Raw genomic sequence first — 14,357 nt, 5'->3', positions numbered from 1 at the left:
AGAAAACTCCCCCCCTTGATGGAGAATTCCCCCCAAACCCCCTTTTCCCCCTTCCTCCTTTTTTCCCAGAAAGGATTAGAGACAGAAAATGGATATTAAGGGAAATTCTGTTAGCTCAAAGCACTTGTTAAGGGAGAAGAAAAAAAAGTTAGTTTCTTATTTCATTAGTCCAAGGTCAGCACTGGCACTGACCAAGAACAGAAAGAAACTGCACAGCACAGAAAACAGCCCAACAGACTGAGCTCAGAGTAAAAACTTAAAGTTACATTCCTACTGATCTACCAATGAAATTTGTTTAGAATTATCTTTGTTTTCCTTTTTACATCAAAACATTCAGCTAGAGTGTTCAGTAGCTGTCCTTTTCCTTAAAGGCACAGCCTAAAGCTATCACAGTTTTATTCACCAAGGTGACTTGTGTTGGCCAGCATTAGTTTGTCTGTAATCAGTTTTTCTACATTTAGACCATCGTTTGTGTTTTAGTGGGTTCTTGGGGTTCAGGAATCAGCACGCATATCACAGGTGCCATCCAGTCACAGCTTTCTTTCAACAAAATCCAAAAGCAAGGCACAAACAGAAAGCAAAGCACAGACAGAGCAAGACACAGGCCACTCATGGCTCCAGAGATCTCAAAAGGGCAGGGGTGACCAGTACCCCATCCCAACAGGCATCTCTGTGGTACAATGGAGGATTGGTACAGCTGCTCCTCCTCGCCATTGGAGACCCCTGGTTTACATAGAGACAGCATCCTGCAACATCAGGCCGGGACATCCCAGGAAGCTGGACTGAGGAGAACAAAGGTCCTCCCTATTGTGCAACATGTTGCATAACACGCATTCCCTACTGCCCACAGACATAGCCCACTTGGGGGTTGTCCCAACCCCCAACAGCCTACCTCCCCTTCATCTTCCTCTAGGGCTGTTTCACCTCCACAGAGCTTTTGGACGTCATCTGCGGTCTCCCAAGTTGATAGCAAATTCCTAGCCCCTACTTCATTTATAAAACAGAAATTTGCAGACTCAGTTTTTCATAGTTTCAGCCTTTCTTATAGGCCAGCTGGACACCTCTGGTCAAACAAAAATTAACCCATTCCTGCCACAGTTTGCCTCAAATGCAACTGTGCAGCTGTAGTAGACTGCCCAGGTCCTGGATGTATTACTGAAATGAGCAAAAATGACTCCAAGTGGCCTAATGCTTTGAAAAATCACTAAGAATTAATTTAACTGAGTGGTGCCCTGTGGCAATGCCAGCGACGAGCAGTGTGAGCAATCTGGCAGTGCAGGCCTAGAGCCTGACATGCTGGTAGGCCATGCTCAGCATAAATGCAGAGCCAGCTAGCAGTGGAGCAAAACAGTGCTGTGCCTGCAGCATGTAACTAAAACAAGACACTGGTAGCTATAAACATGGACAGTTATCTTGGGACAACAGGACATGCACCTGCATCAACAACCTCGTTGTGTCATTAGTAGTTGGACCAATAATCTGTAATAGTGCAATGTGTGGTCACTCAGAGGGAACCAATGGAGCTATGCCAACAGGGCACTCCGAGTTTATATAAGTTCTAGCAGTTCCCTCGCTATGCACTTCTGCCTTTCCTGTCTCCTGTTTCTTCTACACTTTACCGTGCTATACTTGCACTACAGGCCTGCTCCATAGGCCTGCACCTCAGGCCTGCAACACTGGAACAATAAAGGAACAATACTCGATCATATTGGTCAGCCGTATTGATTCCCATCTCCGTCGTCTACAGTGCCCAAGGGTAATTGTCTATGTAGTTCACAGAATAGCCTTTGATTACATGTAGGAAGTTAAGCAAGTCAACGTTGCTGTTTTGCAGCCATTCCTGCATAGCTGTGGCATGTCTCTCATTCTTCCAATTTCTCATTTTTTACTCTAAAATTTCCTTACTATAACAGGAATTCTTCCAGTGGCATTAGTGTGCTGTTTTTATTGCAGCAGGTGGCTAAGACCTGGTAAGAAAACTACCATTACCCAATTTAGAAGAGCTTTTTTACTGACTTGTTTAAAATAGAATCAGTGCTAGATGAACATAGGAAATTTGTTTTAGAATGTTAACATTTATTAATAAAGAGAAAGTGATAGTGTGACAATTAAATATAACTTCCCTCTGCTTTTGTACACATGCAATCATGAAGCTTTTTTATTTTTTACCTTCTACACATTCCATTTATCTGCTCTCAGAAATAGTCAATACCGTAATAATGGTAAAGTACTACATCCTCATTGCTTGCCTGTAGCATTCAGAGTCCCAAATGTAGCTGGAATTAAGTAGATAAAAATCCAGTAGATCACTTGTAAAATGTTGAAGATACTAATTAATATCCTGGAAAAGTATCTGTAGATTTATGAAACTGACACCTCAAGAGTAACTGTTTTGCATGCTCTATACCCAGAAGCACAAGCATCAGTTTATACTACTTTCCTATCCAGAAGGCAGCTCTCATGATCCAAAAAACCAACAAAAACAAACCACCACATTGTAGTATATACCTAAAATAAGCTGTAGAACAGAGTTTAGTCATTGTCTGTAGTCTACAGTTTAAACTCCTTGGTTAAAAAACATTAGCCATTTGCTTAGTATAAGCAACTGACAACAGGAAAAAAAAAAACAAAGTTCTATACCTAGATATAAAAATATTCTCTGTGAAAATATAAATCAACATTACTATCTTAAGACCTTACTATCAGATTAAAAAAAAAACACAGTACTTGCATATTCTAAACCATCTTCAGGTTTTCTGCTTATCTTAAAAAAAAAAATCAGCAAATTTGATATAGTGCATTGAATTTCCCATCCATTTCCCAAAGCTCTTCAATCATCTGTTTAGAAAATATACTATTGCTGTAGTCTTGGGTTTTGATGAAAACAAAGAGCAGATGTGAAGTTTTAGTCAATTTAGTGTTATTTCTTAGATCTTATGCCACACACTTGACATTATTTCACTGCATTCCCTGATGGAGCCATCTTTTGACTGCTCACCTCCCAGCTGAACACTTGGATTGCATCATGGAAAATGTAGTCTAGCTAGGTGTAATGGGTTGGGGCAAACCCCTTATTCCATACCATAATCCCTGCACCCAAAACATATCATCAAATTAGAACTCTTCAGATGACGTGTCTAGCAACAGTCCAGGTCTTCATCCGGGCATCCTTCCACACAGTCTCTCATTCAGGCTCAAGTATCAGTCCATTCCAGTACTTCCTCATATGATGGAACCTCCCAGCGACACAGTCATTCTCCTGCAGTGTGAATTCCTTGTGGACTCGTTGGGACATCCTGGTCACCTGGCAGTACCTCACAACTTCTCAGCCGAGCCTTTGTTCGCTTTTACATTTACTCAGCGGCTTTTTCCACCCCTGGGGCAAGCCGGTCGGAGCAATCAGGCTCCACGACCGCTTTCTTCCATCCCTCCAGGGAGCCGCAGCTGACTGCTTCCAGCCGCGGTCCGAAGCTACACAAATGCACATCACAGGCACATCGCCCCCCCCCCCCCACTGGGCGTTTGCGTACCGAGGCATCTCCGCATCCAGTTCACAGCCCTCCCCTGGCAGAGGGGGCGGCTGCAGCACAACTCACTGAGAAGAGAGGAGGCGCAGCCAGGTGCTCGACGCCATTCTCGGAGCATGTCCGAAAACACCAGGGAAAGATTTACAGCCGCCGCCACTGCTTGAATGCAGCCTGGCCCAGCCCCCGCCGTCTCTGTTGCCGCGATGCAGAGTCCAAGCCACCTCCACCCCTTCGGGCATCCAAACGGTTGCTTCAGCCAAAGCCACGAGCGCGTTCTCTGGGCCATTGAGAACAGCTTTCTAGCTGAAGTCCCCGCTCGCCCTCGGGTTTCAGAAGCTGTCGCTTGCCCGCTCGCCTCAGGTGGCTTTCCCCCACAGCAGCCGTGGGCCGACCCCGCTCTGCTTGCCGCTGCCCCCTCCTCCGCTCCGCTCCCTGCCGCTCGTTGCCCCGCAGAGAACAAGGAGGAGAAGGCAGGTCTCGCCTTCTTAGGCTACTCGAGCATTCTTAAGCTACCCTGGGCAGAAAGTCACAGAAAGAGCCACCCCTTGCTGTTCCCAAGCAACAGGAGGGACTTCCATGCCATCAGCCACGCACCAGGTGTCCTTCTGCAGTCCACAGGAGTTCACACAGTCGCCCCGGCAACAAAACTTGAGCCCCAACTTCCAAACCCAAACCGACGCCCAGAACTCAATTTAAACTCTCCATCTTTTGCAATCGATCTGCAGAGTGGGCACAACAGCCAGCCCCACGTTGGTGCGCCAAAATGTAATGGGTTGGGGAATACCCCCTCCCTACCACAGGCAGAAATAACAACTCAGACAAACAGATTGCAAAAGTGATGGAAAGTTTAAATAGAAAAAACAATAAAAAACAACAATGAAAGTTTTAGAGAACCACAAGCACCGTGACAAAGAGAGAAATCCCAGAACATGCCCAAGAACATCCCATCCCCACCTGGGGGGTACACCCAAACCCCCCAGGGCTCTTTCTCCCCCCCCAACCCAGCCTTGGGCCTGGGCAGGCCCAAGGGAGGCAACTCATGCCATTTTACCTAGGCAGCAGCAGGGGATGAAAGAGGAAGTGAAGACCCCGCATGGACATTTTATAGGGGAGCAGGGCATTATGGGAATGGAATACCTGGTCTCCTGTGACCACCCCCTGGGCTGGGCCCACCCCTTGGGACCTCCCAGGTGTGGTCTGTGCAGTGGCATCCGGGCCAGCACCCAGCCTAAACCACCACACTAGGTAAACCAGCCTACATGAATGAAGCACCTAGGTAATCACATTACAGACTGTACATTGCATGCTATCATGTGGTGTTCGTTGTTAAATCCAAGCAAGATGAATGTGTTTTCAACTTGAAGTCATCAAAAATGCCATTTTCAAGCTAAAGTTACAAAATAGGATTGTTCTAAAATTATACATAAAAGTCTCTCTCCATAATAAAGATGGTATCAGCTTTATTTGCTAGTTCCCTTACTATATATTATTTTCATAATATTTTACATTTACCAGTTTGTTTGTAATTAGGGACAGAATTCCCAGCTACAAGCAGAGGTAGCATCTAGTTTTTACTCGGTGCTATGCAGGAATCTTATATCTTCAGCCTGCTGCTGTGACTCATTAGCATTTTCTCTCTCTTTTTTTTTTTTGTTGTTAATCCTCAGGAAGGCCTTTTAGCTTGAGACATTGATATGATCCCAAATGATACAGCTCTTAATAAACACGGAAAAGTAAAAAGAATCCTTCTCACTTAACGCTCTGCTGCAACAGTAAGCATCATACACCGCTTGCTAAAAATTAACTGGGACAGATGGTCAGTATCAGCCTTTTTACAGACCTTTTCTAAACCAAGGCAAACACAACACGTTAACTGCGTTCAATTTACTCACCACGGGTCGTAACATGGAGTCCTTCGCCTTGGGCTACCAAGAGCAGTTCTAAACCGAATCATCTTCGAAGCGAGTCGTGTGGAGCTCGCACCGGGCTGCAATCAGTTCCTGCAGGGAACAGCCAGCACGCACCGGGTATCCCTCAAAGCAGGGGCTCACCCCACAGCCGAATACCTGTAGCTCCCGTAGTAGCCTCTAACAGAAGGACAAAATGTGGGGCGCACCTCACTGAGCCGTCTTAAGGGCTTGCAGGCATGCGTGAGTTGAGCTACTCCGGCTCATGCCCCAGAAAGCCAGCATCCTGACAATGCCACCCCAGCTTCGCCCATTTAGCCCACCCACTGAAACAGGAACCCAATCCAGGACACTCCACCTCATGTGGGGTCGCCCGCAGGTGCCTCCTACCTGCCTTCCGACGCGCTTCAGCCGCTTTCCAACAGCTTTCAATTCCCACGGAGTTCCGACAAAAGGCAAGCATCGCTCTGCTTCCCCGGGCAAGGCACTGGAGGTAGGCCAGCGCCCGCGTTTCCGCGAGCGAGGATGGCTGCCTCAGCCGTTACCTATTTTCCGGTTACAGGGCACAATGGTCACTTAGTTATCTATTTACTCACCTCCCTCCTAGCTTTCCTAGCAGAGATGACCGAATTAAAGCCACAGCAAACCCACCTCCGCATTCCATTCCACTAGTCACGCCCCCTTTTGGCACAAGGCGGTCTTGGGCTTGCACGTTTGTCAGCAGACAAGTGAAAAGAAAAAAAGTAATACGTCTGCGTGGCGTCCCCGCGCTGGGAGCGTGCGTACCATCCCCCACTAGCGCGCGAAATGAATTTTCTTCAAGCCATTCTATTTGTTTGTGGTGTCAATTTGCAGAAGGCTTCTTCCTCTGCCGTGGGCAAGGCAGTTGGAACCGCCCTCCACAGCCATATAAGGGAAGAGGAAGCATAACCCAGGAGATGGCCTGCGGTCGCTTGCTGTCTTCCTGGTGTTGTTTATAGGGTATAGGCACTTCCGCTATCCGCTTAGAAGCAGCACAAACATGGCGGAGCGTGGTCAGCTTCCTCTCCCTGCTAAGCGTCTCTGTAGTAGACCAGGCTATGGCTCTGGATGCCGGCTAGGCCAGCTAGTAGGCGGCACCAGACTCGGTAGTGGGGCGCTCTGCGCCGGACCCGCCGCCGCTGCCGCCGCCGCCGCTTTGGGGCTTCTGCCGTTCGGCAAGACCCAGAGCCCTGAGACTCTACTGGACATCGCAGCTCGTAAGGTGGCAGAGAAGTGGCCTTTTCAGCGGGTGGAGGAGCGGTTCGAGCGGATTCCGGAACCGGTGCAGCGCAGGATTGTCTACTGGTCCTTCCCTCGCAGCGAGAGGGAGATCTGCATGTACTCTTCCTTCAACACTGACGCTGAGGACTACACCGCTGTCCCTGGGGGGACCACCGCTGGTACCGTGCCCAGTGGGGGTGCGGACACCGCCGCCACCGACGAGAGCCTTCTGTCCTTCCGCAGGGGTATTGCTCTGCTAGACGGCGGCTGTGTCGATAACGTCCTACAAGTCGGTGAGTCACCGTCCGGGACCGCGCTGCGGAGCCGGGCCGCGGCCACTTTGGCATTTCGCCGCTGGCCTCTTCAGCCGCGAGTCTACCCCTGTGTGTCGCCCGTCTGCTATACAGGGAGCCGCTTCCCTCCCTATGTGGCCCCAGCAGCCAGAGCCGCTTCGCATCCTTGGCGTGCTCCTAGCTGCCCCCCCGCGGCCCGGCCTACACGAACCCTTCACTGCTAGGTTGTAATTCGGAACGGGCAATTTACTCCGCCTCATGCTGCTCGCATCCAGAACACGGAATAACTCCTTCATCGCGCTCTGTGACACATCCACGGGCCTCGCCGCTAGGTGGGCCGGGCACGCTGTCCCTCGCCTGTCTTTTTAACTCTCCCGACTGTAATCCAGTGTGTAATCCTGTCTGGCTCTGCTCATTCCTAGCTCCCACTCTCTGAAATCCGGGTTATCACCATATTCTGAGCTACAGTAGTGAGGAGATGTTTCCTCCGCTCCCGGACTGCCAGTGGAAATGAATCAGCAGAAGGCGTCCGATGGGGGAAAAGAGGGTGGGATGTGCTGCGGTCTAAAATAACGAAATAAGAGGGTTAAGACTCCAGGAGCGGGAAGCCGCAAACAAAGGCGTTTCTAGGGCAGCGGCGGCGAGCCAGAGGGTGGGGGCGCGATCCACCCAAACCCCGCTGCCGGGGGAGGGGGCGCGTCGGGAAAGGCCCTTCATTCGGGGTGATGGTGGGGAGCTACTGCAGCTCGGGTGCTATGGGGCATAGGAGTTATTTTGGGGTGAGCCCCTGCGTGACAACGGTGAGATGAGGAGGAAAGCGCTGTTCTTCCTTCTCCTGGAACGATACTGCCCCCGCAACCCGGCAGCTGCCGCCTGCTGTCGCTTTTCACCCGCTGCGGGCTGGCTTACTTCGTTAATTCCTCCCTGCTACTGTTTAAAGGGCACTAGACGTTGGTTCCATCCAGGGGGGAGGGAGTTTATAGTTTCCCCAGAAAATTTCTGTGGGGAGTGGTGCGCCTGCGCTTTTTGAGGCCCGGCCGTACTGAGCTCATCGCCGTTCGGCGGTGCCTCAGGAAGGAGGCGGCGATGACTGGACACTTTGTTCTCATTTTTGTTTGTGTTCGCTTCAGCTTTCGGTTATCCCTTCCTCTTTCCTTCGTCATCGTCCCCATCCGTCCACCCCCTCCCCAAAAAGAGAAGCTAGACAAAAGAGATTCTTGTTTCTCACAGCCGGCTCGACAATCGGAGAGTAAGGCGGGATGGCGGCTCTGCCGCCCGTGCTGTGACGGACCGTCCCCCGACGGTGGCTCAGTTGCGGCTGTTACTCGCCTTTTGTTCGCTGAACCACGCCAAGCTGTGGCAGAGGTCCCGGAGCTGCGGCTCGGGTTTGAACTGTACTGGGTTCACTCTCGGCCTTGTCCTCAGCGAAGTTTACTTCGCAGGCAGCCTGCAAATGTGCCTACTACTTTCCGAAGGGAAGCTGTTGCTGTTCCTGGACTAAGTGTCCTTCTGTTCTGCCCAGATGGAGTTGAGCTTTAGACTTTTTAAAATTAATTTTTAAAAATACATTATTAGAGTTTTTTTTACGAAAACCGTTTTATTTAAGTATGTTATTTTTTAAAAAAAAAATTATAAATTTAGTCATCTGTTTCTTCAGGACTGGCAAAATCAGAAGTAGGACTTTTTATTTTGGAAGTTGAGACTTCTGTGTTTTTTCCCTTTTACTTGCACTTAATTCTGTTTGCAAGCAATGAGGAATGACAGGAGTGCACGGTTTCTTGTCTCTTTACATTTAAGATAGGAGTTCACTGTGAAAATAAAGTCAAGGGGTGATAAGACTCAGTCTTTTCTAGGACATATAGTATGGACTTGGCTTTGTTTGCTTTCAGAAATGGAATAAGCCTCAGAGTAGTTGTGAAAGAGTTTGTCCTGGAGGAAAGGTAGCTCTGGGAGACCTTATAGCAGCCTTCCAGTACCTGAAGGGGGCCTACAAGAAAGCTGGGAAGGCATGTTTTACAAGGGCTTGTAGTGATAGGGGATGAGAGGGAATGGATTGAAGCTTGAGGAGGGTAGATTGAGACTAGATATTAGAAAGAAATTCTTTAGAGTGAGGGTGGTGAGACACTGGAAGAGGTTGCCCGGAGAGGTCATGGATGTTTCTTCTGTGGAGGTGTTCAAAGCCAGGTTGGATTAGGCCTTGAGCAATCTGGTCTAGTGGAAGGTGGGGCATTTGAGTTAGATAGTGTTTAAGGTCCGTTCCAACCCAGACAGTTCTATGAATCCTATGATTCAAATTTGCATGGATTCTAATTATTTTTGTGGATTTTTTTAAGCTTGTCTTAAAAGCAAGGGTTTAGGTTGTAGACTTTTACCAGCACTGGATCTCTCAAGTTTGTTTCCTCATACTTGAAGTTTGACTCTTATTTTATATTAGTGGCTTGTATTCTCTCTGCATACTAATATTCAGCTGTGTGTATAAGGTGTAGTGGCAGTACAAACTCTCTTCAGCAAATCAGCTTCTAACTTACCCTTGTCAAGAACAGCTGGTGAGCTTTCTTAGTATTTAATTTCTACACTCAGCTTTGATATTTTTACCTAAAGCGCATAGAGCACCAGTTCATGTTCAGTGATTAATGATGTTATAGCTAGTGCATTTATGGAACGTATAAATAAATGCAGATAATATGGTCTTCAGGATTTCATATGCTTGAGGGCTGGTTATTTTTGCCAGTGTTCTGTGTTTTTGTCCAGGATGGCAGATAAAATTATTGTAAGAATTAATCAGCAAAAATGTCTGCAGATAATCTTCTGGAAAACATGATTTAGTCAGTAAAGTTATGTGAAGGACCTTACAGCAAGCTATTGATTATACATGCAGCAGTTGTCTCAATGGAGCACTTATTTTCCTTCTCGTGTTTGAGAGATACAGTATGCTGTTTTGGGAGAGTGAAAAAGTAGGTCTTAGTCAGACACTCATTTGCATAGTTAGAAAGCTGGCCTCAGTGACTGCATTAAGCATGACTTGTGCTTCAAGACAATTCTATTGAGTCCACTGTTTTTTATTGTTGGGTGGTTTTTTTTTAGTTCAACAACAGGGTAAAATTAGTATTCTAAATGAATTATTTAATATATTAGCTGAATGAAGGAAGCCTGGAATGCCTGTATTCTAAAATACTGTTATGATCAATGGCAATTTGGACAACTGGCTGTATTGATGCTGTTGTATGTGCAAAATGAGTCTCAGATCCTCTATTGATTTAGGTTGTAGGCTGAAACCTTGCAAACTCACTACAATTACTGTCTTGAGTATAAAAATTAGTCCATTATATTCTGTATTTGGATTTAGTGTAACTCTGCTACGTAGAATCACGAAACTTCAATTTTGCTTCTAGAGCAGAGGGATGAGGATGACATAAAACATGTAATTGTTAGCTTTGTAAATTACAAGTAATATGTGAGAGCCATCATGCGTTTTTATTGATAAAATATAAATGCAGGAATGAATGGGATTTGATGTAACAGATGCCTTGGCAGTCTGATGTGATAAGGAAGCTGCGAATAACTTAAGTGCTGCTTTTAGAAGCAATATATTGCTTAGCTTTACTGACAGTTTTCAGTGATCAAACCTTACATTGGCGTGTATCCTGGCAATAACTTACAGTCTTAATTTCTAGGTAGTTGCATAGATGCCCTCTATGTCAATAACCAGCTTGAATCAGTGGAGCTCCTCCACCTGGGGAGGGATGATGAGCTAGTTGAGAGTGTATGGGTTAAAATCAAAGGCAAGACAGGGGAAGGAGATATTACTGTGGGGGTCGCCTATAGGCCACCTGACCAGCAGAACCAAGCAGATGAGGCCCTCCACAGGCAAATAGAAGTGGCTTCCAGGTCACAAGCCCTGGTCCTCATGGGTGATTTCAACCACCCTGACATCTGCTGGAGGGACAACACAGCAAGGCACCCGCAATCCAGGATGTTCCTGGACTGCATAGAAGACACCTTCCTCCTCCAAATGGTAGAGGAAACAACAAGGAATGGTGCTATGCTGGACCTTGTTCCCACCAACAGGGAAGGGCTGGTAAGCAATGTGAGGCTCAGAGACAGCCTTGGCTGCAGTGACCATGAAGCAGTTGAATTTAATATCCTCAGGGCAATCAGGAGGAAGTATTCCAAGCTTACGACCCTAGACTTTAGGTGTGCAGACTTTGATCGCTTCAGGGATCTGATAGCCAAAGTGTCGTGGGACAAAGCCCTGGAGGGAAGAGGGACCCAGGACAGCTGGTCAGTATTCAGGGACCACCTCCTCTGTGTCCAGGAGCTCTGTATACCAACAAAGAGAAAAGCAGGTAAGAATGCTAGGAGGCCTGCCTGGATGAGCAAGGAGCTACTGGACACACTATTACTTAAAAAGAAACTCTACAGGAAGTGCAGAGAAGGACAGCTAGAACAGGAGGTATATAAGGAAGCTGCCCGAGCAGCAAGAGTCCTGGTTAGGAAAGCCAAAGCAGAGTTTTAATTGAATCTAGCCAGGGAGGTTAAAGGGGACACTAAGAACTTCTACAGGTATATTAATGGGAAGAAGACAACTAGGGAAGGTGTGGGCCCCCTCAGAAAGGAAAATGGTGACATGGTCACAAGTGATGAGGAAAAGGCTGAGGTACTTAACTTCTTTACCTCAGTCTTCACTGCAAGGGCCTCTAGCCACACTCCTGATGTTATGAAAGACAATGCCAAGGACGGGGAGGAAGAACGGCCCATTGTAAGTGCAGATCAGGTTTGTGATCACCTGAAGAACCTGAAAGTGTTCAGGTCCGTGGGACCTGACGGGATACACCCACGGGTACTGAGAGAACTGGCAGATGAGGTTGCTAAACCCCTCTCTATTACGGGCAACTTCAACCTGCCTCACGTCTGCTGGGATCTCAACACAGCAGAGAGGAGACAGACTAGGAGGTTCTTAGAATGCATGGAGGACAGTATATGAGAACGGCCTGTCCCCCAAAGGTAAAAAGATCCTGGGAAGGGAATTGGCAGGTCTCATCGACAGGGCTTTAAACTAGTTTCAAAGGGGGAAGGGGCTGAAACCAGTCCCCTCAGACAAGAGTCTGGGGGCAACAAGCTAGAGTCGGAGGCGAAACCAGCAGCCCGGCTGAAGTGCATGTATGCTAATGCACGAAGCATGGGTAACAAAACAAGAGCAACTGGAAGCCTTCCTGCAGCAGGAAAGTTACGATGTAGTTGCCATCACAGAGACGTGGTGGGATGACTCACGTGACTGGAGCGCTGCAATTGACGGCTACAAGCTCTTCAGGAGAGACAGGCAAGGAAGAAGGGGTGGAGGGGTGGCCCTGTACATCAGGGAGGCACTAGATGCCATTGAGACAGAGATTAGGGACGGTCGGGTAGAATGCTTGTGGGTAAGAGTTGGAGGGAAGACCGGCAGGGCAGACACCCTGGTTGGAGTCTGTCATAGACCACCCAACCAGGAGGAAGATGTTGATGAAGCATTCTATAGGCAGCTTAAGGCTGTCTCAAGATTGCCTGACCTTGTTCTCATGGGCGACTTGAACCTGCCTGATATCTGCTGGGATCTCAACACAGCAGAGACGAGACAGTGTAGGAGGTTCTTAGAATGCATGGAGGACAGCTTCTTATCCCAGGTGCTGCGAGAGCCTACCAGGGTCAAGGCTATGCTTGACCTCCTCTTCACCAACAGGGAAGGGCTGGTGGGTAATGTGGTGGTTGGTGGGTGTTTGGGGTCCAGTGACCACGAGATAATTGAATTCTCGGTTTTTGGTCAAGCTAAGAGGGGCAGCAACAAGACCTCCACTCCGGACTTTCGGAGGGCAGACTTCGGGTTACTCAAGGAACTCATTCAGAGGGTTCCTTGGGATAAAGCCCTTAATAATAAAGGGGTCCAGGAGAGCTGGACCTACTTCAATGAAGAATTGTTGAAGGCTCAGGGACAGGCTGTGCCAATGTGCCAGAAGATGAGCCGCTGGGGAAGACGGCCAGCCTGGATGGTTCATGAATTGTAATAGAACTAAGGATAAAAAAGAGGGTGTATCACCTTTGGAAGAGAGGGGAGGCAACCCACGGAATGTTTAAGGATGTTGCCAAATCATGTAGGAAGAAAATTAGGGAGGCAAAAGCACACTTGGAACTCAAAGTGGCCTCTACTGTGAAGGACAACAAAAAGTCCTTCTATAAATATATTAATAGCAAGAGGAAGGGGAAGGACAACCTCCACTCCTTGGTGGATACGGAGGGGAACATTGTAACAAAGGATGAGGAAAAGGCGGAGATACTTAACACCTTCTTTGCCTCAATTTTTACTAGAAGGACAGAACGTCTTCCTGACAGCTGGCCTGCGGAGCTGGCAGAAGGAGCCAGGGAGCTGCACAGTTTCCCTATGTTCCATGAGGAGGTGGTTGGAACTCTCCTTAGCTGCTTGGATCCCCACAAGTCCATGGGACCAGATGGGTCTAGGGTGCTGAGAGAGCTGGCAGATGAGCTGGCCAAGCCACTCTCCATCATTTTCCAGCAGTCCTGGCTCACTGGCGAGGTCCCAGAGGTCTGGAAGCTGGCCAATGTTGTGCCCATCCACAAAGAAGGGCTGGTTGAATGAGCCAGGGAATTATAGGCCTGTCAGCCTGACCTCAGTGCCAGGCAAGATCATGGAACAGGTCATCCTGAGTGCAATCACACAGCACTGACAGGATGGCCAAGGGATCAGGCCTAGCCAGCATGGATTTAGGAAGGGCAGGTCCTGACTGACCAACCTGATCTCCTTCTATGATCAGGTGACACGCCTGGTGGATGTGGGGAGGCCTGTGGATGTAGTCTAGCTGGACCTCAGCAAGGCCTTTGACACTGTCCCTCATAGCAAACTCCTAGCCAAGCTGTCAGCCCATGGTTTGGACGGGAGCACAGTGCGATGGGTTAGGAACTGGCTGGATGGCCGAGCCCAGAGAGTGGTGGTGAATGGTGAAACATCTAGCTGGCAGCCAGTCAGTAGTGGTGTGCCCCAAGGATCAGTGCTGGGCCCTGTGCTCTTTAACATCTTTATTGATGATCTGGATGAGGGCACTGAGTCCATCATCAGTAAATTTGCTGATGATACCGAGCTGGGGGCAGGAGTTGATCTGCTGGAGGGTAGAGAGGCTCTGCAGAGAGACCTCGACAGGCTGGATGGATGGGCAGAATACAACAGCATGAGATTTAACACATCCAAGTGCCGGGTTCTGCACATTGGCCACAACAACCCCATGCAGTGCTACAGGCTAGGGTCAGAGTGGCTGGAGAGCGGCCAGGTAGAGAGGGACCTGAGGGTACTGGTCGATGGCAGGCTGAACATGAGCCTGCAGTGTGCCCAGGCAGCCAAGAGG

General features: G+C 48.4%; 2 protein-coding genes across 7 annotated transcripts in view; one reads left to right on the top strand and one right to left on the bottom strand.

The window, feature by feature from the left end:
* The window catches only part of SMAD4 (SMAD family member 4), a 135,346-nt gene extending 128,900 nt beyond the window's left edge, over positions 1–6,446 (bottom strand). Inside the window, exons 1-3 of one of the 4 annotated variants that reach the window (XM_068155390.1) lie at positions 6,086–6,446; positions 5,825–5,979; positions 5,420–5,614 (exon numbers count right to left, since the gene is read on the bottom strand). The gene's annotated coding sequence lies outside the window, so the exon portion shown is untranslated. The remainder of the gene's footprint in view (positions 1–5,419; positions 5,615–5,824; positions 5,980–6,085) is intronic. The other 3 variants (XM_068155389.1, XM_068155395.1, XM_068155392.1) reach the window with 3 other exon arrangements.
* ZSWIM6 (zinc finger SWIM-type containing 6) overlaps positions 6,404–14,357 on the top strand; it is a 321,402-nt gene continuing 313,448 nt past the window's right edge. For all 3 annotated transcript variants that reach the window (XM_068155388.1, XM_068155387.1, XM_068155386.1), the window contains exon 1: positions 6,404–6,969. In XM_068155388.1, coding sequence (XP_068011489.1) covers positions 6,456–6,969 — 514 coding nt within the window. In that variant the 5' untranslated portion in view covers positions 6,404–6,455. The remainder of the gene's footprint in view (positions 6,970–14,357) is intronic.

This window comes from Melanerpes formicivorus, unplaced genomic scaffold, assembly GCF_026170545.1.
Source record: "Melanerpes formicivorus ecotype bairdi unplaced genomic scaffold, bMelFor1.0.p_v2 SCAF_31, whole genome shotgun sequence".
NCBI classification, from domain to species: Eukaryota; Metazoa; Chordata; class Aves; order Piciformes; family Picidae; genus Melanerpes; species Melanerpes formicivorus.
The sequence above is the reverse complement of the archived record's forward strand: the minus strand, read 5'-3'. Positions and strand labels throughout refer to the sequence as shown.